General features: G+C 27.4%; 5 protein-coding genes across 5 annotated transcripts; all 5 read right to left on the reverse strand.

The window, feature by feature from the left end:
- Positions 1-6,488: 6,488 nt before the first annotated feature.
- Positions 6,489-12,003, reverse strand: OCT59_015493 (uncharacterized protein; the record flags this gene model as incomplete). Its single annotated transcript, XM_066140046.1, has 11 exons — positions 6,489-6,850; positions 6,980-7,008; positions 7,077-7,353; positions 7,635-7,659; positions 7,728-8,632; positions 8,705-8,833; positions 8,900-9,296; positions 9,376-10,487; positions 10,611-10,709; positions 10,787-11,671; positions 11,754-12,003. The coding sequence occupies 11 exons, from the start codon at positions 12,001-12,003 to the stop codon at positions 6,489-6,491; spliced, it is 4,470 nt and encodes a 1,489-aa protein (XP_066002864.1).
- A 2,285-nt stretch (positions 12,004-14,288) lies between these two features.
- On the reverse strand, positions 14,289-15,074 carry OCT59_015494 (uncharacterized protein; the record flags this gene model as incomplete). Its single annotated transcript, XM_066140047.1, has 3 exons — positions 14,289-14,447; positions 14,526-14,763; positions 14,842-15,074. 3 exons carry the CDS (start codon positions 15,072-15,074, stop codon positions 14,289-14,291), a joined length of 630 nt encoding a protein of 209 aa, XP_066002865.1.
- Positions 15,075-17,901: 2,827 nt separating this feature from the next.
- OCT59_015495 (uncharacterized protein) lies at positions 17,902-18,267 on the reverse strand (the record flags this gene model as incomplete). Its single annotated transcript, XM_066140048.1, has 1 exon — positions 17,902-18,267. One exon carries the CDS (start codon positions 18,265-18,267, stop codon positions 17,902-17,904), a length of 366 nt encoding a protein of 121 aa, XP_066002866.1.
- A 31-nt stretch (positions 18,268-18,298) lies between these two features.
- Positions 18,299-18,603, reverse strand: OCT59_015496 (uncharacterized protein; the record flags this gene model as incomplete). Its single annotated transcript, XM_025325178.1, has 2 exons — positions 18,299-18,314; positions 18,386-18,603. The coding sequence occupies 2 exons, from the start codon at positions 18,601-18,603 to the stop codon at positions 18,299-18,301; spliced, it is 234 nt and encodes a 77-aa protein (XP_025182557.1).
- Positions 18,604-20,909: 2,306 nt separating this feature from the next.
- Positions 20,910-23,160, reverse strand: OCT59_015497 (uncharacterized protein). The gene has a single exon (XM_066140049.1). The coding sequence runs from the start codon at positions 22,875-22,877 to the stop codon at positions 20,949-20,951; it is 1,929 nt and encodes a 642-aa protein (XP_066002867.1). The 5' UTR covers positions 22,878-23,160; the 3' UTR covers positions 20,910-20,948.
- Positions 23,161-23,206: the final 46 nt, after the last annotated feature.

Genomic DNA, 23,206 nt, shown 5'->3' on the forward strand with positions numbered 1-23,206 from the left:
AAGATGATAAAAAAAAGATGACAAAGCGAAAGAAAAAAGATGATGGAGTGAAAAAAAAGACAATGAAACGAAAAAAAGGATGACGAAATGAAAAAAAAGATGACAAAAAAAAGATGACGAAATGAAAGAAAAAAGATGATGGAGTGAAAAAAAAGACAATGAAACAAAAAAAAAGGATGACGAAATGAAAAAAAAGATGACAAAAAAGATGAAGTGAAAAAAAGACGATGAAACGAAAGTCAAAACGAAAAAAAGGATGTCAAAACGAAAAAAAAGGATGTCAAAACGAAAAAAAAGGATGTCAAAACGAAAAAAAGGATGTCAAAACGAAAAAAAAGGATGTCAAAATGAAAAAAAAGGATGATGAAATGAAAGAAAAAAGATGATGAAGCAAAAAAAATGACAAAACAAAACAAAAAAAAAAGACGACAAAACAAAAAAAAGGAAAACAAAAAAAAAGGATGACAAAACGAAAAAAAAGATGACAAAACAAAGGACAAAAAAAAGGACAAAAAAGGACAACAAAAAACAAAAAAAAAGGATAACAAAACAAAAAAAAAGGATGGCGAAATGAAAAAAAGGGGTCTAAAAGAAGACCTAATAAGAGAAAACCTAGACAGAGAGAAGAGTCCTAAAAAAAAGACGAAAAAAATTATGATATAACCACACACAAACCCAACCCACACTCTCTAAAGAAAGACGTAAAGAAAAGGGCCTAAGAGATAGAAGACATAATAAAGAAAAGCCTAGGCAGAGAGAAGATAGACCTCGAAAAAAAAGTATATATTGTGTATATATAATATTGTTAGCTGTGAGTAAGCTGACGAAAAAAAAGATGATGAAAAAAAAAGAGGGGTATTGAGGGTATATAAATACTTTTTCGAATACACAGTGACTAATAATAACTTGCATAATACAATTGTTTGACAATACAATTGTTTTGAGTTTCTGGTTTTGAAAAAAAAACTGGAAATAAAAAAAAAATAATAAAAAAAAGTCTCGGCAAACACGATATACTGCGGCTGACCGCATCATCCAATATTTTTTTTTCCTCTTTTTCAAACCCAAAAATTTTTTAAATTACTAGTTTTTTATTTAGTAAGTTTTTTTTCATTTATTTATATAATTTATATTTTGTGTATTAGATAAGAATCTTACACTTTAGTGTAAACTTTTATTGATAAAATGTTGTTCGTCACCAGTATAACGTGATAATAGTCTCGTATGTTACACGTTGATTATCAATTGATTACTTCATTGAATAAATTTATATTATCTTCTCGATATTCTCACGGGTGGGTGGTGTTTATTTAAAAAGATAGGTAAAAAGTCTATCAATATTGGAATAAAAAGTCTATCATCATTAGTCAAAATAAGTATATTAAAGGCTTTATGGTATGGATAAATCAGTTATTTCACGGAGTCACTGGAATATCATGATTTTCACGGCTGCATTGTGAAATAACTATTACGTATAATTTTTTCCCTCACTCCCACAAACTCTCATGAACTCTCTTTCACATCCCCTCCTCCTACATTCTTTATTCTTAAATTCTCTTTTCATGAATTCTGAACATTTATCTCCTCTTGAAGAGTTTGAGCAGGATGCTAGTGACAATGATGAATGTGGAAATAAAGAATATTTAGTAAGGTTAGGAATGTTTATTTAGGATTAAAATGTGGCCAAAATATTTGCGTAGGTTTAGGGAGCTTAGGTAAGGTTAGGGTAAGGTATGTTTATTTGGATTAAAATGCGGTAAAATGTTTACTTAGTAGTCTTAGGGTAAGACTAGGAATGTAATCTAAAACTTGTAAATTTAATATTTAATAAACATATTTTTATTATTTATTTAATTTCTTAAATAGTGGTTATCGGGATCCATCCCCAAAACAATCGTATGTACAAAAATAAAATACAAAGAGGATTCTATGTAGATGGAAAATCGATATTCGTCCCAGCGCTAGGACCTCACCCTTCGATGGTAACTATTTTAACAATAAGACTACGCTAACATATTTTTATTATTTGCTGCGTGTATAATACTAATCAGATGATATCTGATATCATATTGAGCGCGAAGTGACCGTTACTACTAGTTATTTATTAATATAATATTTGACTTCTTTAACATCAATTTCAAGCTTAACTGACTTATAACCAATCATTTTATCTAATAAGCAAAAACAAAAACTAATGAAGATAAAAAAAAAACTACAAAACATTGAAGAGAAAGCGTAATCAAAAATGGGCGAAGATTCCTCTTTCATCCACGCATCTAATACCTCTTACATTTTATTACCCAGTGCGTTACTTCGTGACCCATTTCATCCAAACATTTGGTCCTGTGACTGCTCAACTTCAAACATTTATTATGCAAATATGCAAATAGAACTTTTAATAAATAAAAAGAAGCAAAGATTTATTTAAATAAATAAATAATAAAATAAAAATTAAAATATTAAAATAAAAAGAAATAATAAATTTACAAATACACATAATATATTTTTTATTTGATCGAAATATTTGATTTAATCTTTTTTTTAGAGTTTTTAAAATAATCTTACAATAATAATAATTATTCATTATTGTTAAACCAGTGAATATATTTATTTATATTGAATCGGAATCACAATAAATTTTTTGCTGGGAGTAACGATAAAAGACTTTTTCTCTTTTAAAATTTAAATTAAAATATTAAGTTCTGACGCTCTCTTCTTTTTTTAATATAAGATCGATGAATTTGTGTATATATGTGATAAAAAAAAATTACGAAAAAAATTTTTTCTCAAAAAAATACTAATATACATGTTAGAATGTTTAAATAATCCCCTCCTCCTTATAATTGAAGTATTATATTTTATCACTTCTATACGAAAAAACTTCTACATATTAAAATATTCACAATACCATGCATGCTAGCATACGCGTTCTCACTAATGAATTTCTTTAAATAAATGAAAAAAAAATTGGTAATAATAAACGTATTATGACCAAAATACCCGCATTCTATGTTGGGCTCAAACAAAATTGAACGATAAAGCTCAGAAAAGACTTCCAAAACTTATATCAAGTCCCGTAATCCTCCTTGTGCACGCCAGAAGAAAGGTCGCTCAGCCGATGAAAAACTTTTATTTAATGCTTCTAATAAGAAACAAAAAATTTTTTTGATATTGAACATCGAATTTTAAAATTTTTTTTAGAATGGAACAATCCGGCAGTAATAATAATATCCTGTTACGCATAAATACGCCAAATGCGGTAAATTAAATTTTATTTTAGTTTTGCACTTGAAAGTGGCATGCATTCATTTATTGTAAAATAAATGGGGATATCATTATTGGCTTTAGTACATAAAATATAATCATTATGACTCAAAGATTTATTTGATCTTTTTCACTTATTAGGCGTTGCGCTTGTTGCACGTTGCTCAACCAAATTTAATTATATCAGGAAAGATAATTAATTTATATGAATTATTATGCTTAAACAAATTTATTATCAAACGTGTCTTAAAAAAAATATCAAATATTTCTTAAAATATTAAAAAGATAAATTAATTACGCATATCTGATATTAAAATTGTGCGAAATCAGCATGCGTATGCTCATATGCACGTCATAGCCCAATTTACTGTTGTTTGAAATTCAATAAATAAATAAAAAGTTTATAATCAGTTTTAATGAATATTTGAACATATCTAGCAGAAAAAAAACACATAATTGTTGGTGTTATAAAATTTTTATTTTTCAGATATGTTGCACAAGAAGTTTCGGTTGTCAAAATCTATGATTTTGATCTACAACTTTATACTGGTCAAAGCCTCAAAGGATAATGCCGAGAGTAAAAAAAGGTTTTACATTTGCGAAAAATAGCAAAAATTTCCGCAAAAGCATAGCAATAAAAGGTATAAATAAACGAAAAAATCATATCCTTTATACTTATAATTCATTCTTCTTTTTATTTTTATTTTCAATGTGAACTAAGTTACAGTGCAAATTACATAGAAACTATACACTAGACTATATGTATTTATAATTTAACAGTTAAACAAGTTAAACAACCCTATAAAAATTTTTCAGAAAAATTATCACGTGTCCGAGTTTTTTCGGAATAAAAACTAGAAAAATGATCATTTATCGAAGTTTTTTCCAGAATTTCAAGCTTTAAAATAGTTGCCTTATCATAAAGTAGTATTGTGACGCCATCAAGTTACGCGTCACATGCAGTCAAATTTCTTCTAAATCATCGAGTACCCTATCGTAAAGTAGTATTATGACGTCATCAAGTTTTGCGTCACAAGTCAAGATTTCCTCCAAATCATCGAGTATTTTGCTGGTCTTCTTAATTAATTCTTCAAATTTAATTGGATTCTTGAATCGCCTTTCTCCTGAACCGGATGTTTGCTTTCAAGTTGGTCAAGTATATACGCTGTCCTTAAAATATCTCGCCAAGTTTCTAGATTTGGGTTATAACCTCGATTTTTTCTTGCTCAATTTTAGATTTTGTTCTTCTGCATCGAATGTCAAAACATGATCTAGCAGACATATGTCTGCGAATATATTGACATCCTCAATTTCAAGCTCCGCAATTGTATCGATTTTGGATAATGTTTGATTATTTAACCGATATTCTCCATTTATTTTCGCAGTTATATCGGTTACATTTCTAATTAAACTTTGGCTGATAATACTTTCCATGTACCTTACTTTGCGGTATATAAGCAGTGAGTGAGACAGACAAAAAATTACCCCCACTAAAGAAAAATTTAGAATTAAATAAAAACCCCTTTGGCCCTCCCGCCAAAAATAAAAAAAAAGTCTCGGCCTCCCACCGAGAACAAGAACAAAAATTATATTACTCTGGTAGGGGTAATGTAAATCAGTAGGCGCAGCGTACAATACTATTATTTCCCGTGTAATTCGTTGAAAATATTAGGCAGCATTTTTCTTAGTAGCGCCTATGAAATTAGTAGGTTGTGCATATGAATTTTATTAATGATATGCGCATTGGTTGAAACTTCTATGCTTACTTCTATATCCGCTTTAGGAAATTGATGGTTGAGATAATTATTAATTATGTAATTTATGCTTTGAGGATGAGAAATACTGTTTTAAGTGTGGCGTTTTTATCTTCGTTGTTTGTGATCACCATAAAACGAGTATCGTACGAATCAAAAGTTTCTGGTCTTAGGCGTAAAAGGTAATATCTGGCGATCTTGTTGTTGTACAATGTGTAGACTCCACCTGTCTTGTGCCCGACTTGACAAGTTGAGCGAAACTCGAATGAAAGTGGGGAAAATTTTATATGTTTATAAAATTTAAGGTTCATTTTAGTAGGTGGGTCGGTGTATTAGGGGTTATAGTCGGGTTCATAGTTAGAAACGAAAAAAAACAAAATATTACTATTAGGATAAAAAGGACAAGGTAAACGAGCCGAGAAAAATTTGTTTATAAAATTTATATAAAATTATTTTGAGTCGTAAAAATGTAGCCCGATTTGAAAAAATATAATAAAGTGTTTATGAAGGTATGAAAACCCTGTGTAAACGTTTATTTATGTGTAAAAACCTTTTAGATAAGAGTCATAAGACTTTCGACGAAAAAGAGTTGTGACGAAGCATAGGAACAGCCGTGTAAAAAAAAATTGTACCGAAAATTTGCGGTAAGAGTTTTTTTTTTTCGTCACCGCAAATTCACTTAAATATATGCTTATGAAAGTTTAAATCACCTGATGCAACATAAATCAAGTTATGATCAACAAACATCATCCCGTACCCTTTTTTCTCTGATTTATAATAACAACAATACAATTAAATATTTTATAAAATGCTTTCCGCCCCCCTCAAGAGGTCCGATCCGTATATCTATGTGGATTTCATACCCTATTCTTTTTTATCAGCAGATGACTCATGGAAGATCTTGATTGGACGATGTACCGTACCATTTCCAAAAAATCATTTAACTTCTTAAAATTATTGAATTTTTATAGAATTGGAAAATTTAAATGAATTTTTTTTCTTTTTAGAGACAATTTATCACAGCTGGTGTGTTTTATATATAAATAATTATCCATCACGGATAAGTCCAGATTCATCATCACAAATCTGGATTTGTGAAAGAGCTTACGGATTATCCGTGGATATCCACGGATCGTCGGATCGCCGGATCGGGACCACTACGGCCCCTGTATGATGAATTTACTTAAAGCACTGGGGATGGTTTTGAATGTCATTTTTGACTTATTTGACAATTTTTTTTTCGGGAGGCCGTTAAATCACGTGACTTATTTATTCTTTTTTCGAGATATTTACCCATACATTAATCATTTTTCGAAAAATTGATAACAGGAATTTGACATGTGGTCTTAATTGTCGCTCCGGATAATAATATTATTTTAATAAATAAATAATAAAGAATAAACAGTACAAACAAATAAAATGAAATAAATTTAATAAAATTACAAAAATACATTTTTTTACATCTAATTATTAATTTGACTTATCAAGTTTTTTAAGTAATCTTTCAACAACATCATTAATATTCTTTTCGATATCTTCCATAATTTCTATATTACCATCATCATCATCATCATCATCATCATCAGTTTTATTATCATCAACTTTACTTTTTATATCATAAAGTTTTTTAATTAAATATTCGATTGTAACATTAACATCATTTTTCATATTCTTAATTTTTTCAATTTCTACTTTAATATCTTCTTCATATACCAAAATTGAATATTTATCATAATCTCTTTCTTTATAAGTACGTTTTGTAAAAGTAGATTTTTCTTCAAAATCCTTATAAATAGCACCTTGTTCATCTTTTCTTGTAGCATACCATTCTTCTAAAGTTTTAGATTGACCAAAATAATAAATATGCTTCGGTTCAGGTTCAATGTTTCATAAATGAATATGATATAACGCTTCATAATCTGCTATGTGATTTGCTCGTTGTCTTAATAGAGCTTGTCTACCTTTAGTTTCTGCGGTTGTATATATACCGCTAAGAAAATAAAGTAAATAAATAAAAAAGAATATTTAATTATAAAAATTGACAAAAGGAAAACTTACTTCATGAAAGCAATCAACATATTCTGCAAAACAATTACAAGGAATATACTAGCAATCAAACTAAATACATCAATGGCCCAAAAATCAAATTCATCTCTTTGAGCCCAATTACCACCAATCCAAAAATATGTGGCTATTATTGCATCTGAAAACAATGAATATGGATTATCGCTAGATTTAGGATCAAAATCAGATTTTAGTTTAATGTCGAGTGTCTCATTTTTCAAGTCATTTGTAGCAATTCCACTATATGTAGACTCTTTGATTTTAATACTATCTGGATTTCAGAGTAACACAAACCTATATTAATAAAAATAATAATTAATTAAAATGAAATGAATAATTTATAAGAAAAAAAAAGAGATAATTTTTACATAGTATGTGCAAATGCAAGTATTACAATTAGCATAAACAAGAAAAACGGAATTATGCTTTTGAAGATGATTATGACATAATAAATATAAATGCCAATATCTTTTAAGTGGAAAAGAATTCAATTAATTTATAAAAAATACAACCAAAAATTAAAAAATAAATCATGAATAAGTTAAATTATACCTGATATTATGCGAAGATATAAAATCTGAAATCATTGAATTTGATATTAATTTAAATAAGAGGGAATAAATAATTGATCTAATTCAAACTTACCAATTCAATCCAAAGAAAAAAGATTGAAAATGATATTCCCGCAATTAATCCAGTATCAATTACTTTAACACTTCCAAAACCATCAGAAAATTGGAAATTTTTAAACATTATTGACATTACCGTTACAGAAAGTACAATGGAAATTATATCAAAACTGTTAAATATTTCATCAAAATATTTTTTAAATCCACGATAATGAAATTGTAACGCTTCAGTAACAAGTTGATAAAATGCCAAATAATAAAATATGACTATTAATGCAAATAAAAAATTTCCATTTATAATAATGCTATGATTCAAATATGCCCAGCTAACTATTGTAAAACAAATGGCAAAAAAAAGAAACCGGAGGAAGAGTAAAAAAAAGAAATTCCTTGCTTTTTGCCAACGAAAATTAATAATTGCTTCTGTTGCTGGATTGTCGTAAATATTGTCATTATCCTCATATAGTATCATCCTAGAAAAAGGACTTAACCGATTCTTCTCATTTCGGCTAATTATGTACCATCGTGGTATAAATATAAACAAAAAAATATTTAAAATAATTTTTTTCCAATTGTATATATTTTTTTTTGAAATGTCATTTACAGTAAAACTAGGAAGTGGAACTATACGTAAAGCTAATGGTGATTTTCCAAGGTCATTGTCAAAGTTTTCAAGAGATTTATATATTTTATGTTTGAGTGATAAATTCTCTTCACTTTTCTTAAATAAATTCCAAAATTTATTATACCACTTATATTTATTAGACTCCAGTCTAACCAAAGGTTTGAATGCTCTAAATTTGATGTCATGATTACGTCTTTCTCGACATTCTATCGGAATAATATCATCTGGATCATGAGCCGAGAAATGATCCTGATCTGCAAAACATTCTTTAAAAAATAGCTTTCTTGCATAGTCATCTATTATGTAGGATAAAGATTGTAAATTCATAAACTCTTTTCGAATGAAAATAATTATAATCAAAAACAAACCATAATTATATTTAAATAACAAAGGAAGTGCTTTAGAAACAGAACTCATCCATCCTGCACAATCCGTTGCATTTCTAGAATAATATTCCAAAAAGTAGGCAACAATAATCGTATCTTTAAGTTCACGACCTATAAATAAAGTGAAATCATTTCAATTGGAAATTATACAAAGTCATAATAAGTTTTGATATTTACCTTTGCAATGATAAATTGCTAATTCCATATTATTTCTTGGCTTAATTTTTTCATTATCTTCTAGCCTATTATCTTTTCTTTCATAAAAATCAAGATCATCATCTTTTAAAAACGATTCTTCTGGCCATAAGTTATCTCTTGGTATATGTCTGATTTCAAACTCTTGTCTTTTTACTTTTTCTCTTTTTTCTTTTACCTCTATTTCTTTATATACATTTTTGTTTTCGGTATTTTCTTCTTCATCTTTAAATAATATAAACTTTATAAGATGGTCGCAATCACCAAGAATTAAATTTTTCATAACGTTATGTCGAACATCTAACAATTTAAAATTTTCTGGATCATTTTTAGCATATCTCCAGACTATATGTTTGATATAGGAAATCATCTCTTCGTACTTTTTAATTAAAAAGAAATATTAATTATCTAATTTCTATGAACGAATAAAATTATTAAACCCATTTAAATCAACTTACTTCATGTACTCTGATGTAATTATTTGCAAGAAATTTGCTTTTATATCGCTTGTTAAGATGTTCTAATGCCTTGCATGCGTGTCTTATTGCATGAAATTTTTCAATAATATCTTTTCGTTTAATTACTTTTTCATGCTTTATCATTTTATCTATTTTACCACCTTCTTCCATGCTTATATTCTGTTCCAACCATTCCACCTTCACACTACTTTTTCTTCTTTTCCTCCTTATTTCTATTTCTTCATTATCTTCCTTTGACGTTTCGTGTTCCGTCTCTTTTAAATTCTCTACATTATCCTCGATAACTTCATACCAATAAACCTTTAAATAAAAGTCACGTAATTTATCATGCAAACTGTCATTTGGTTCACATTCAAATTTACTAATCTGTAATCTTGTTTCTTCACTTTCTTGATTTACCGGAATACGATTTGTCCATATATATTCAAGAAACGGTTCTCCTTTGTTAGGAAGATGCTCTTTCTTTCTTTTCAGTTTGTTCTCATCATTTATTTGATGCCAAATTTGGACAGTGGATCTGCCAACAATAAGTTGTAGAGTTTCTGTTAGTGTTCTTTTTTTATTATAATAGAGGCAATAAGATGTTCTTTCATAATCGCCTAATACCCATGGTTCTTTGTCACTAACTATTGGTTTGAAATTTATATTTACATCGCAATATATATTATGTTTCCTATCTGGTTTTCCATCTGGTTTTTTGTCTTCAATTTTTAAATTTTGTCTCAAATTTTCTTCAGATTTCTTTTGTTTCAAATTTTCTTCAATTTTCTTTTGTTTCAAATTTTCAATAAATTTAACTATCGATTTAATATTTCCATTATCGTTGACTTGTAAAATATTTCCTGAAGTTCTAGCTAAGTGAGTGCCAATATTTTCTTTAATAGTAATTGGAAAATCGCCTAACTTTGTTAATATATGATATTTTCCGGTATTATATAAATCCCAAATTATTAACATAATCCCTTCTTTCGGACATTCACCTATAATAAGTAATTTTTCATCATTATCAATAAATTCCAATAAGAATATTTTTTCTATTTCATCAAATTTTTTTTGATGCGATTTGTAAACCATTTTCCATATAATATAACCTAGTAAATATAAATTATTTAATTTCACCGTAAAAATAATTTTGATAAATAACACATAACTTTGCTACATAAAAACTTACTTAATAATATTAATTCCTCGAGTAAAACAAAGTTGTAATTTACTAACTGAAAACGTATCATAATTGTACTGTTTTACATATTTTTCTTTATCTTCGACTCTTTTTGCAGTAGTTTCTAGTTCCATTTTTGCTAGATTATAAACTAAAATAAATTGTAATGATGTATTTTTAACATAATTATGATTATATTTAGGAGATTAAGAATTTAAAGTTTCTCACCTTCGAGTGATTGGACATCATTTTTGTATTGTGTGACCAAAAAATATTTGTCGTAAATACACGTGAGAAGTCGTTTCATACAATCTGTGCCTGAATCCGTATACCAATTATCTAGTTCACGTCTAATAGATTGTGGATATTTAAATTTCTCGTTCAAATTAAAATAATCAAAGTGACTATTAAATTCAAAATTATATATTCCACGAAAGTTAAATATAATAAATCTTCTTTGTTCAACATCATCATCATTTGTAACTTCTATGAAGCTACATATTCCTGAAATGCTATCAGAATAATAACAAGTAACATCGTTAAGAATAAAATTTTTCTTCTCTTCTTTTAGTTTAAGACGATAAATAGCAATTCCTTTTTTAGCTTTTTTAGGTGTATTATCAGGAATTGTAATGCGTTGATCATCTTTTTCTTTATTAGGTGTATTAGGTGGATCAGGTGGCTCCCCGCTTTTTTCCTTGAACTCGGCCAATTCTTGCGTAAATTCAATCTTTTCTAAAAAATCAAATTTTGTATTATCACGCTTATTTTCTTTCATATCCTCATTAACGTTTACGCGAGATACGGCGACAAGAATATAATATTCATCATCGTTCTTATGTAAATTTGATACATCAAAAGACCATCTAAATGTATCACTCTTTTCATCCTCTTTTGCATCGTCATCGCTTGTGTTGAGTTTTGATTCTTGGTTAAAGGGAGGGGGCTTATATTTTTTATCGTAAAACTTACTAATAGTAAAATTATCATTTATTCTAAAATAAGCGATTGTTTTATCAATCACATCAGATTTTTCGGATTTTTTATTATCAGACTCTTTCATATTGAATGTGCGATGATCAGTATTTTCCAATATTTTAATGCGAAGGTTTGCTTTTTTTTTAAAAAAAAAAATAAATAAATAAATTTTTTATCAATATATCGTATATTTAAAATATTCCAAATAATTATTTACCCGTATCAAATGTAACGGCAAATTTTCCATCTTGAAAAATTGCAATTCGATAATCTTCCTTCTTAATAGTATCATCATTAGTATTGTCACTCTTGTAGCTTGAGTTCTCTTTATTATTAAATAAGTTTGTAATTCGTATTTTTTTAATCATATCTTTAATTATATTCTTAAATCTATTATCATGACGATCTTGGTCATTATCAACGTTGGTCTCATTGTGTGGGTTTTCATGTTTTTTGTTAAAAGACATTTATCAAATATTTTAATTCGTTTAATTCGGGAAGTCGAATGAAAGCGAAGAAGGAATAGCAAGAAGTAATGTATATTTTCAGTTTTTTTGCAAAACAAAGTTTTTTTCATTATCTAATAATTGTTAATATTAAATTTTTTTATTGAAAAATCCAAAATCAGTAATTTTATTCCCTGTTCAACAGATACAATATTTTCCAAAAAAATTATTTGCATAAATATTTACCCGAAAAGTAACGTACAAAAAAAGATAATACAATGAACTAGGGCTGAGTTCGTTGAACCAAAACAAATATTAATTGAAACAAAAACAATAATTCAAAATGGTTAAAATGTACGATACTCATTTTACACAATTATGTTTATCGATTTTGTAGATTGCAACACATAATATTCATGCAGGGGTGGTTAAAAAGTACTGTATTTGGATCTTTTTGCAACAGTATTAGTAATGGTTAGTATAAGAGACTAAGAAAAAGGGAAGAATTAGTGCGTAAAGGATGAGTGGCAACATTAAATTTTATGCCACGTGATTTGTTAATTTTGGCCAATATTATGTTATTTGGCCAGAATTATCATACATAATACTAGCCAAAATGTAAGTACATTTTCTATAATACGTTTGTTGGTCAAAGTTAAAAAATTACGGTGAATTCGATAAAGTAGTATTTTAGTTTTAAAGTATTATGATTAAGCAATTCTTCAATTTTCTTAATATCATCAAGTGATATGTACTCGTATATTTTTTTTTAATTGGTAACACACATTTCTTTATTACCATGGCGCATAATGCAATTGGCTATTTGTTTTAATTTACTTTATTTAAATCAACTTGCTATTGAATTAATAATAACAGAATTATTATGTAATTAATTTTAAAATTTTATAACTAATTTAATTATTTCTAACTTTTATATTTTCATTTATTATAAATATCACTTTTATTACAAATAGTAATAAAAGAATCAGATATATATAATCTTACAATTTAGAAAAGTTTATTGTGATCGGTCGTTACATACATTTAAAATAAACACGCGGAACTTGTTGCTGAAAATTTTATTAATACAAAAATAAATCAAAGAAAGTGGCCATTGGCCACCCAATACATGACATTTATGCTACAATTGCGAACTTGAATTTATTGCCTGAACAGTTACAGCTAAGATGATATTCGTTTCTATACCATGATTGCTATGATTTCCACTGCAAGCAATCCGGATATCCAAAATTTTGTATCCGTAAAAATTTTACGCTCACATTGCGAAAAAGTATTAGTCGGTGTTCATCCTTACGAAATCATGTGATGATTCATGCTGATAATATTGTTCAATCCGGATATCCGAATATCTGCAGATATCCGTTTTTTAAAGGATAACGGATATATTCTCTAATTGATGTGAATTATTCTAGTTTCATTATTTAAAGAATTAAAAATTGTGATGTAAATGAAATAAAATATACAGTATCAAGGACATTTAACAAGTTTTATCGTTAATGCCGATTGGTTTGAAACTTTAAATTCTTTAATATTTGGCGAACCTAAAGCTAATTGAGATTTCATATCGTGACCACAGCTATGATAACGGTAAATAAAGACAGCATAAATAAGAAGAATTAATGTATTTAAAAACATGAAGAATGCATTATAACATTAATAATTAAGAAACAAGAAATTGTTAAAAAAATTTTTTTATACACTAAATTTTAAGGAGTTAAATATTACATATTAAAGTACAAATATTCCAATATTGTCCAAATTATTATATAAAAATTTGTATTATATAAATTTTGTGCAAAAATGCAGGTTTTCTTTTACAAGTTTATATGTAAAAATATTTTAATATACATGCTATTTTTGATATATCGCAGTTTTCAGAATTCTGTGCCCTTTAATCTAATAATTTTTTTAATAAATGACCTGTAGGGGCAGCACAATTTTGAAAAGCGCAATAAACTAATACAAAATAATGTGCGAATGATAATTTGTACAAATATATTACAATAAATTTTAAAATAATTTATTCAAATAAGTGATAATTTACAAAGTAAGCACAATATACTGTACATCAATTGCTTCTATTGGAATTAATGCAGAATCATCTATTCTTTTTAAATATGATTATTAAATTTTTATATTTAGCAATTATCATGTCCATTATCTTATCTTTTTCTTTTTCTTTTTCTTTAAGTCTTTAGCATCAGTTATAACACTTACATCACTTGAATCACTTGTATCACTTATATCGCTTGGGTTTAAAAAATCTAAGAAAGTTAATAAAAAAATTATAACATATCTTCACTCTCATTATAATAATGCTTGTAGGCATACATATCACTAGGTTCCTCATACACAACACCATCTTCTGCAATCCATATTACTTGATTTTTCTGTTTCAGTCTTGATTTTACATCCTCTAATGAGTTCCCTAATGGGTACAATACCTGTTGCATTGCTTCCCATTGAAAAACTCATCTATAGCAATCTAGAAATAGCATTCCATATACTATCTCTCCAATTACAATAATATGGTCAAAACCAAATTCCACAACACATTCATAAAAATTGTCAAGCCTTTCTGGATCTGCGCCATTAATGTCTAGATCATACCTAATAGAGGATGCAATATTACAGCGGACAGATTCACTAACAAATGTATCAACTATCATGAGCAAACTACCGCCCAACCCTTTTGATCCAACCAGTCCGCTAGCTTCTGGCATAAAATACACGGGCTTAGCAGTATTTCCTTGTTCTGTACTTTTATGATCGCATATACATAATTACACGATTTCATTGAGTTTTCTTCTTCTGTCCACTTAGCATCTCCCAACATACCCAACTCTATGCAATTTCCCAAATGATGTCTGTAAATCTTTAATTTGTTTTCTGTTAAAACAAAACACAGACAATTTTTCAATATCTTCATACTTTTCTTTCTCCTTCTGATTGCATAATTGTTCTTCAACCCCGGTCCACAATGAACTGATGTGCCAAACATATACCTGCTGGTGATTTTCTTTCTGACTGTAATAGTTTTTGCTAGACAGGTTAAACTTTTCTCGAGACATATCACTTTTCTGAAGATTCCATATTTTGGATGGATGATACATGTATATATATGCTGGCCAATCAGATACCTCCCGATTGGTAACTTTTTTTTTGATCACCTGATTTATTCAAGTTAGAAATTGGTGCATAAGGTATATATCTGCAAATTTTCATGGATTATTAACACTTATATTGTACTACTATAGATAAAAATATTTTCTGATTATGGATATAAAGAAAAACAATCTTTGGTATTCTTCCATTTTTCTCTTTTTGTTTAAAGAAAATGGTATATAAACAAATTCAAACAATTAGTAATTGTCTTATATTGTGTGCTATTAGTAAAGTATTTACTCTACCAAATCCAATACAAATATTATCATTAGTTTTCTCAACAATAACGTTCCATTCATAAATTCCTTCACTTTCTATTCCCCATTTAGTTGTCGCTGCTTGGAATGAATTAATATCATCCTGTGCACATTTATAAAGCTAAATTTCTATTGATAAAAAAATTATTTGAATAGAGTATCCGTTGTTTTCATAATTTTAAAATTTTTATTTTGGTTAATTGCTAAAATATTTATAAAGCTTTTAAATTAATAAATTCTATTTCTCAGATAGTTGCTTAAATAGTATATCATCTTAATTTTTTATCTTTAGATAAAAAATTAAAACTATTTTCTTGCTAAAGGATTTTCTCTTATATATTTCATAGTAAAAATTCTCAAGTTTTACAAGAAATCTGCTTTAAAATAACATTTCACTGCACCATTTTGCATTAGTTTGATACTTTTCCATCCGGTTAAATGAAGTCTTATATACTAATAATTAAGAAATTTAAAAGCTGATTTTGTTTTAATGGAAAGCTGTAATTGAAAATAGCAGAAAAATTATATTAAATTCTTTATAGGCCGGAATATGAAAACTGAATTATAACTTTGCAGAAATATATACAGTATATATAAAATCAGGACCACAATAGTTGGTTATTGGAAAATCACTAAAGCTTTTACAAATAATAAGTGGTGCATTATAATCCACCTCCCAGTCCTCTTATATAGTATTTTTATTCATTTTCCACAATGTTGTTCTACTTAATACTTTTCAATTTTAAGTACAAATATTGCTAAATGGAATATAAATATATAAATGCATGCTTTCTTTGCAAGTAATGTTTGTATGCTGTAAGTAACTTGCAATTTCTATTTTTATAGGTTATCTAATAGTATTCTAATATAGTAATATTCTGAATGGTCTAGAACTCTGCGTACGATATCCACCTTCTAGTTGACGGACCTTTGATTTGCAAGCAGCCTTCAAAGCCTTGAAACAGGCTTGTTGGAGGGTTTGAAATGATGACAGGTCATATTAAAAAGAGAAAAGTAGTAAATATCATTTAGTTGCTTCTTTAGTCAATATTTCCTCATTGGTTTATTAGCAGTTCAACAGTTATCAAGTTGTGATTACTTCAATAATATTATTCAATTAATTTTAGTAAGTTTCTAGCAATATATTTAAAATATTTTCTTTAATAACTTGTTTTAATAGTGATTGTTATTATGAAAATATTCATTTAAGAATAGTGATTAATTATTTATAGATTTTTTTATTATAAAGCAAGTATTGTCATATATTTGTTTGTTTGTTTATTCTTCATTTTCAGCTTGATGTGTTTGATAATAACTAAGCCATTAGTGGTATGAAGGACTGTGTAGCCACTTGTAATAAATCCATAAAGTTGACTGGTATTTGTACTAACATGTCATAAAATCTAATTTTGCATCAAATTTTTTATAATGTCATATCCATTTATTATCATATAATAATTTAGTGCATACTTATGATTTAAAATTTAAGAAATATCCTGTAATATGATTTTATAGAATAAACGCTTTATATTTTATTTATATTTTTAAATATTAGTTATTGGATAGGGTAAAGCATATAATGTCCTCATCAGTTTATTAGTTGTGATTACTTCAATAATATTATTCAACTAATTTTAGTCAAGTCACTAGCAATATATTTAAAATATTGGTTGTATAAAGATTCCATCTATGATTAATTTACAATTATGTTTTACAGGATATAATGTGTAATTGTGTATTAGCTGATTATAATGTTCTATAAGTTAAATATTTGTATATTTATATATTTTTTTAATGATGCCCCATAATGGATATTAAGAGATTTGTATTTTATTTTAACAATGAAACCTGAGAAGAATTTGAAAAGAAGAATGGTAAAAAAAATCATATTTATATTTATAGTTTTTTTATTATAAAGCAAGAATATTACAAAATATATTTTTTTGTTTATTTTCATTTTCAGCCTGATGTGGGTGTGTTTGATAATAACTAAGCCATTATAAAGGGCTGTGCAGCCACCAAGTGTCATAAAATCAATTACATGTTACAAAATTTGCATAATATAAAAGAAGATTAATTTTGCATCAAATTTTTTATATAGTCATATCCATTTATTATTACTTATGGGATGACTCATATTTAAAATTTAATAAATATACTGTAATATGATTTTATATAATAAACACTTTATATTTTATATTTTTAAAGATTAGTTATTGGATAGGGCAAAGCATGTATTTAATAGGAAAGTTAAAATAATTAATAAATAAATTATTATCAATAAATCATTATACTTAAAAGCAAGTTATTATCAGTTTATCACAATATTAAAGAAATTTATTATGCTTTAATATTCAAACAGGATTTTTCTTGATTAAATAGGTGTGGGCTGTGTGAGTTGTGTACAGGTTGTGGCGGGCTATGTGAGTTGTGTTGGCTGTATGTGGGCTATGTAGTAAGTTGAACATCATGTGGATTAAGGCACTATACGGATTGGTTGATTATTTATGTAGTTAATATTTACTAGTACAGATTCCTTTTGAAATGAATCAATATGGTGGATTGCAGTATTTGCAAATGACCTGGTCATTTGACTATTTTTTGGATTAGAAGTCAGTGTACTCGTCAGCAGTTCCTTATCAACTATACGAGATAAGGCGACATAAATGAAATATTTATTCACGTCTTTTGTGTATAAATTCGATATATCGATAGAACATCCAAAATTTTCATCATTAATCGAGGTGGTTTCTTTTCCTTCATCATCGCCATCGACAATTATAGTGTGTTGTCGTTCTTGAGATATAGTGAAATCACGGCCTATTTTAAATTGCTCAATCATTTTGTAAATACTATCGACGTTCTCCAACAACTTAATTTGAAGAGTTTCTAAATTAAAAAAAGATTAGCGTTGGAATTATTTAATTTATGCAACAGCAAAGATGAAATAATGAATTTACCGGTATCGAATGTAGCGACAAATTTCCCCATCCTGACAAATTGCGATATGATACTTGTTATCATTAGTGGTACTACTATCAGAGCTTGACCCATCTACACCACGATTATAGCTTAACGTAGTGACACCAACATTTTTATCATCATGTTTAATAATTATGACTTCTTGTTCACGATCAGATAATTTGTCAGAAATATTTTCTTTTTCTTCATTAGCCATTTTCTTTTTTTTTTATGATTCGTGAATATAAAATGAGAAAATTAAAGTGGGAGTCCTTATATATACATATTTTTTTTCTTCTTCGAGAAAAAATTTTTCTTTATCCTATTATTGTATAGAACAAATTTGGTATTATAACATGTCCCTCCTAAGAATCGATAACGTGGGTCAAGTTTCACGTACGTGATGCCGTGACGGGTCAAGATTCATGTGGTATGACTCCTTAATTAGGAAAGTAAATGACATATTTTATGAATTGATATATCTAAATGGGTCACCAATTCGGTGTTGGAAATTCAGATTATTTTTAAACGCGCAGAGCGCACATTATTCATAAAAGTTTTGTGCGCAACCTAGTATGAAGTCATATGCGCTCTTATATATAAAATAAAATTATATAAGCGCCATTATGCCTATCTAAATTCAATCACATGCGCGGAAATTTAAAATGATATGCGTTGCGCCAACTGAGCGGATTCACTATAGCCTGGAATACTAGTAAAGATAGAATTAATTTTTGCTAATTTATTCTTTATTATTTATTTACATTTCTATTGTGAAAAATATTTTCTGTTTTTCAGGTGTTTTAGTTAACATATATAAGTTTATTCAATTCATTCTGTAGACGGTATTAGATTTAGCATATGATGTAACTGAGCCAGCATAAATTACAATATGCCACTATCTTACATTATTAATGAATTCGTAAAAGGAAATATTTAATTACTTTCCTATTTAAAGTTTTGGATCACCATTTGAGTAGTAACTTATAATGATCGATGAACAATATGTAGATTTATGTTATTTGTGAAATCTTTATTTTTATTTAAACATTTTAAGTTCACTCTGAATCTAATAAAATAATGCAATGTAATTATAAATTTTAATGATAATTAAGAATTTTTTTATATCATTTTATTTCATTCATTTGAAGGGTTAACTCCATCTCCCTTCTTCAACTACTTCAGTAAAATAGGGAGGAATTATCGGCTCATGGCCTCATGTTGTTAACTTTGCTGTAGATAAATTTTATTGTGAGATTAAAATTAGCAAGGTTTAATTGATATAATAATTTTCAGAGGTAAGATCGCTTTTCCGTATAGCTTGTTACACTTTACATTATTGTCTTTAATATTATCAGCTAGAGTTAGAGGGATGCATCCACATATGGGCGTATTTGGCTCACTTGATGATCAGAATGTCAAGCCAAATCCGCCCATATGAGAACAGTATGTTGCTTCAACAAATCCAAATCGGTATCCGATCAAAATCTCGACAGTCACTTGCATGACTAACAATCCAAAATCTTGGCAATCCAAAATCCCGACAAGTCATTATATCGACAATTTTGTGATGTGTGTTCTAATAAAATAATTTGTTGCAATATGTAATATTTAGTTTAAATGTTATAATTTTGTCGGGATTTTGACTTGTCAGGATTTTCAAATGATTTTCAAGATTTCGTACCAAAACCATTTATATTTTAAATATTGTACTTTTCAACGAGAATTTGTCACAGTAACAATTACTTTGGAGTGGTGGATTGATTTTACGGGGTCTAGAGGATAATTTCTCACCTAAAATATTAATAATTGTTTTGAGTGAAAGTTCTGATGACGCTATTTTATCTTTGAAATCCATACTCGTTGCGTTTGAATTGTAAGAATGTCCAGTTTGAATCAAAATTCAATAGCGCTAACGATTAAATTTCTTTAAATTTATGTACATATATTCTAAAGATTAAACTATACAGTATGTTTAGACGTTAGTGATTAAATCTATAAAAATAAATTTAAATTCCAACCACGTATCAGGAAAGTATTTCAATTCTAATCCTCTTAAGGGTATAGCATGTGCAGCTTTTAAAATAAGATTTTGGAAAAAATTTCTGTTTCATGAACTAAAAAAAAAAATTATTTTATAACATTGAAAATTTATATATATATGATTACGCATGTGCGTAGCAACGTACCCTCCTATATTATGTTATATGTAAAAGTCAAAATTAGTATTCTAAACCCTTTTATTCTGATGTGTAAAGTTGTAGAGCAGGAAAAATACGCATAGGACGTAACTTTAAAGGTTCTATAGTAAGTATAAGGCGTTTATTCAAAAAAAAAAATGAAGTTCATGATATCACGTGATCATAAATGATCGGTATTTAAATAATAATTTCCAGTGCCCCTGCGTATTTTCCATATTTTGTATGTTTATACTTTATATACCTTTTTTTTTATTAATACTGTAAATATGTCAAAGTAAAATCAGTATTCAGAATTTATAGATTAATTTTTTTTTTTATTATTAAATAATATATATTTACAAAATTATATTTCTATAAATTTTTATGCAATTTGCGGTGTGACTGTTAATGTTTCTATTGTTTCAAAATATTTTATCTTGTCGTTTTCAACTTCTAATTCTACATCTGTATTACTATCGCTATCTTCTTCATTTAAATTGTTTATATTTGCCTCATTTATGATTTCTTCTCCTATCTTATCCTCTTTATTTTCTTCTTTATTTTCATCTTTAACACCCTCCTTAATTTTATTAACATCCTCTTTCTTAATTTCATCTTTAACATCCTCTTTTTTATCCTTATTTTCATCCTTAACTTCCTCATTCTCACTTTTAACATCTTCTTTCTTATCCTTATTTTCATCCTTAACTTCTTCCGATTTTGTTTCATTCATTTCCGTTAAATTAGAAGATGCTGCATCTTCAGATTTTACGTCAATGTATTTTGCGACTAATTCATAAATCTTTTGTGGGATAAGATCAATTTCACTGCGATATAAGATCATGGTCATCATAACTTCACAAGGAGGTAATAATTTTTCAGGAATTTTTTCAAGAATATCTTGAGGAAATTCAGCTTCAGGATTTTCAATGACACTCCTATACATTTTTTTAATTTGATAGTGAGTGCAATAACCAAGATTAAGTTGCACGTCCATACGACCAGGACGAATACAAGCAGGATCAAGATGTTCAACATGATTTGTTGTCATGATAATTATATTTCCTTCAGCTAAAATATGACCATCCAAACATCCCAAAAAAGTTGATAAACTAAAATCAGCAAATTTATCAATTTTAGCTTTATTATCATCTGGTTTACCATCTGTTTTACCATCTTTTTTATCGGAAGATTCAACTAAAGATGATAATGAGAAGTTTGATGAAACAGAATCATTTGTACGCCTATGAAGAACTTTTGATTGTGTGTCAACATCTTCAAGTACAATAATTTGATTTCCTGGAACATCACTAAATGCAGCACTTAATTCAGTATCATCCTTAATATTTTTAAGATTTAAATAATAAATATCACGAGATAATTGGGAAGAAATGGCATTTATTAAACTAGTTTTTCCAGTTCCTGGTTTACCATATAATAAAATACCACGTCTATAAGGCATTCCAATTCTTTCATAAAAACTTTTATCATTCACAAATGTTTCCAATTCTTTTTTCAATAATTTTTCATGTGATTCATCTAATGCAACACTTTCTAATCCACGAGAAGAAGATAATGTTTGAACAAAATTCCAATAATCTTCACATCTTTCATACCTTGAACGTACTTTTGATTTTTTCTGAATTTCTAAATAAGATCTTACAATTTCATTTAAAAATTCACTCATAGCATCAACACTTGCTTCATTTGATTCTTCAGTGGTTGTTAAATAAATTGAAGGTTTCAATTGTTGTTTACTTTTTGATCTTCGACCAATACCATCATCATCATCATCATCTTGTCCGGGAATTTGATATGTAACATCATATTTTTTTTCTTTATATTCAATTGTAATTTTTTGATTTTTTTCTGGAAGAATATTAAAATTTGGAGGAGCGCAATCATCTTCATCATCATCATCATCATAGATCGAATTTACAGGTTGAATAACAAATGAACCATCATTTAATTTTTTTGTTTGTTGAGAAATTAACCAAGATAAAGCTTCATAAAATACACTTGTATAAGAGTAACCATATTTTCCTTGAGTACAATGTTCAATTTGAATTGTAATAGTTTTTTTATTTCCCCATGGAGTTCCTGTAACAGAAATAAATTGAAACAAAGCAGGAATTGAAGTGGAAATTGCGCATGCCACAACACTAGTTATAAACATATCAACCGCGATAATTCCAGTCAAATAAAATTCTAATTTTGATGGTAGATATGCCAAAAGAATTGTATTCAATTGTGCTTGAGTAAATAAATTAGTTAAAGGTTGAAAAATTTGGGAGTAATTAATTTTAGACATGATTGATTTAATTTAAAAAAAAAAGAAAAGAATAAAAAAAATTGGTAATTGATTGTTATAAAAATTTTTTTTATAAAAAAAATTTTAGAAATTTTTTAACTTTTTAATGATTTAATATTTATATTTTATTTTTTATGTTTTCAAATCAAAATTTTATTTTTTTAAAAAAAAGTGTGGAGATAAGCGATGTATATATGTGTGTTTGTATGTTTATATATATATATTTTTTCTTTTATAAAAAAATATTCAAGTTGAACGATCAAATTGAATGATCAATTTTTGAATGATCTGTAAGTGAAGAAATTCTTTCCTTCAATTTATAAGTTTCT

The sequence above is a fragment of the Rhizophagus irregularis genome, chromosome 23, assembly GCF_026210795.1.
Source record: "Rhizophagus irregularis chromosome 23, complete sequence".
In the NCBI taxonomy this organism is placed as follows: Eukaryota; Fungi; Glomeromycota; class Glomeromycetes; order Glomerales; family Glomeraceae; genus Rhizophagus; species Rhizophagus irregularis.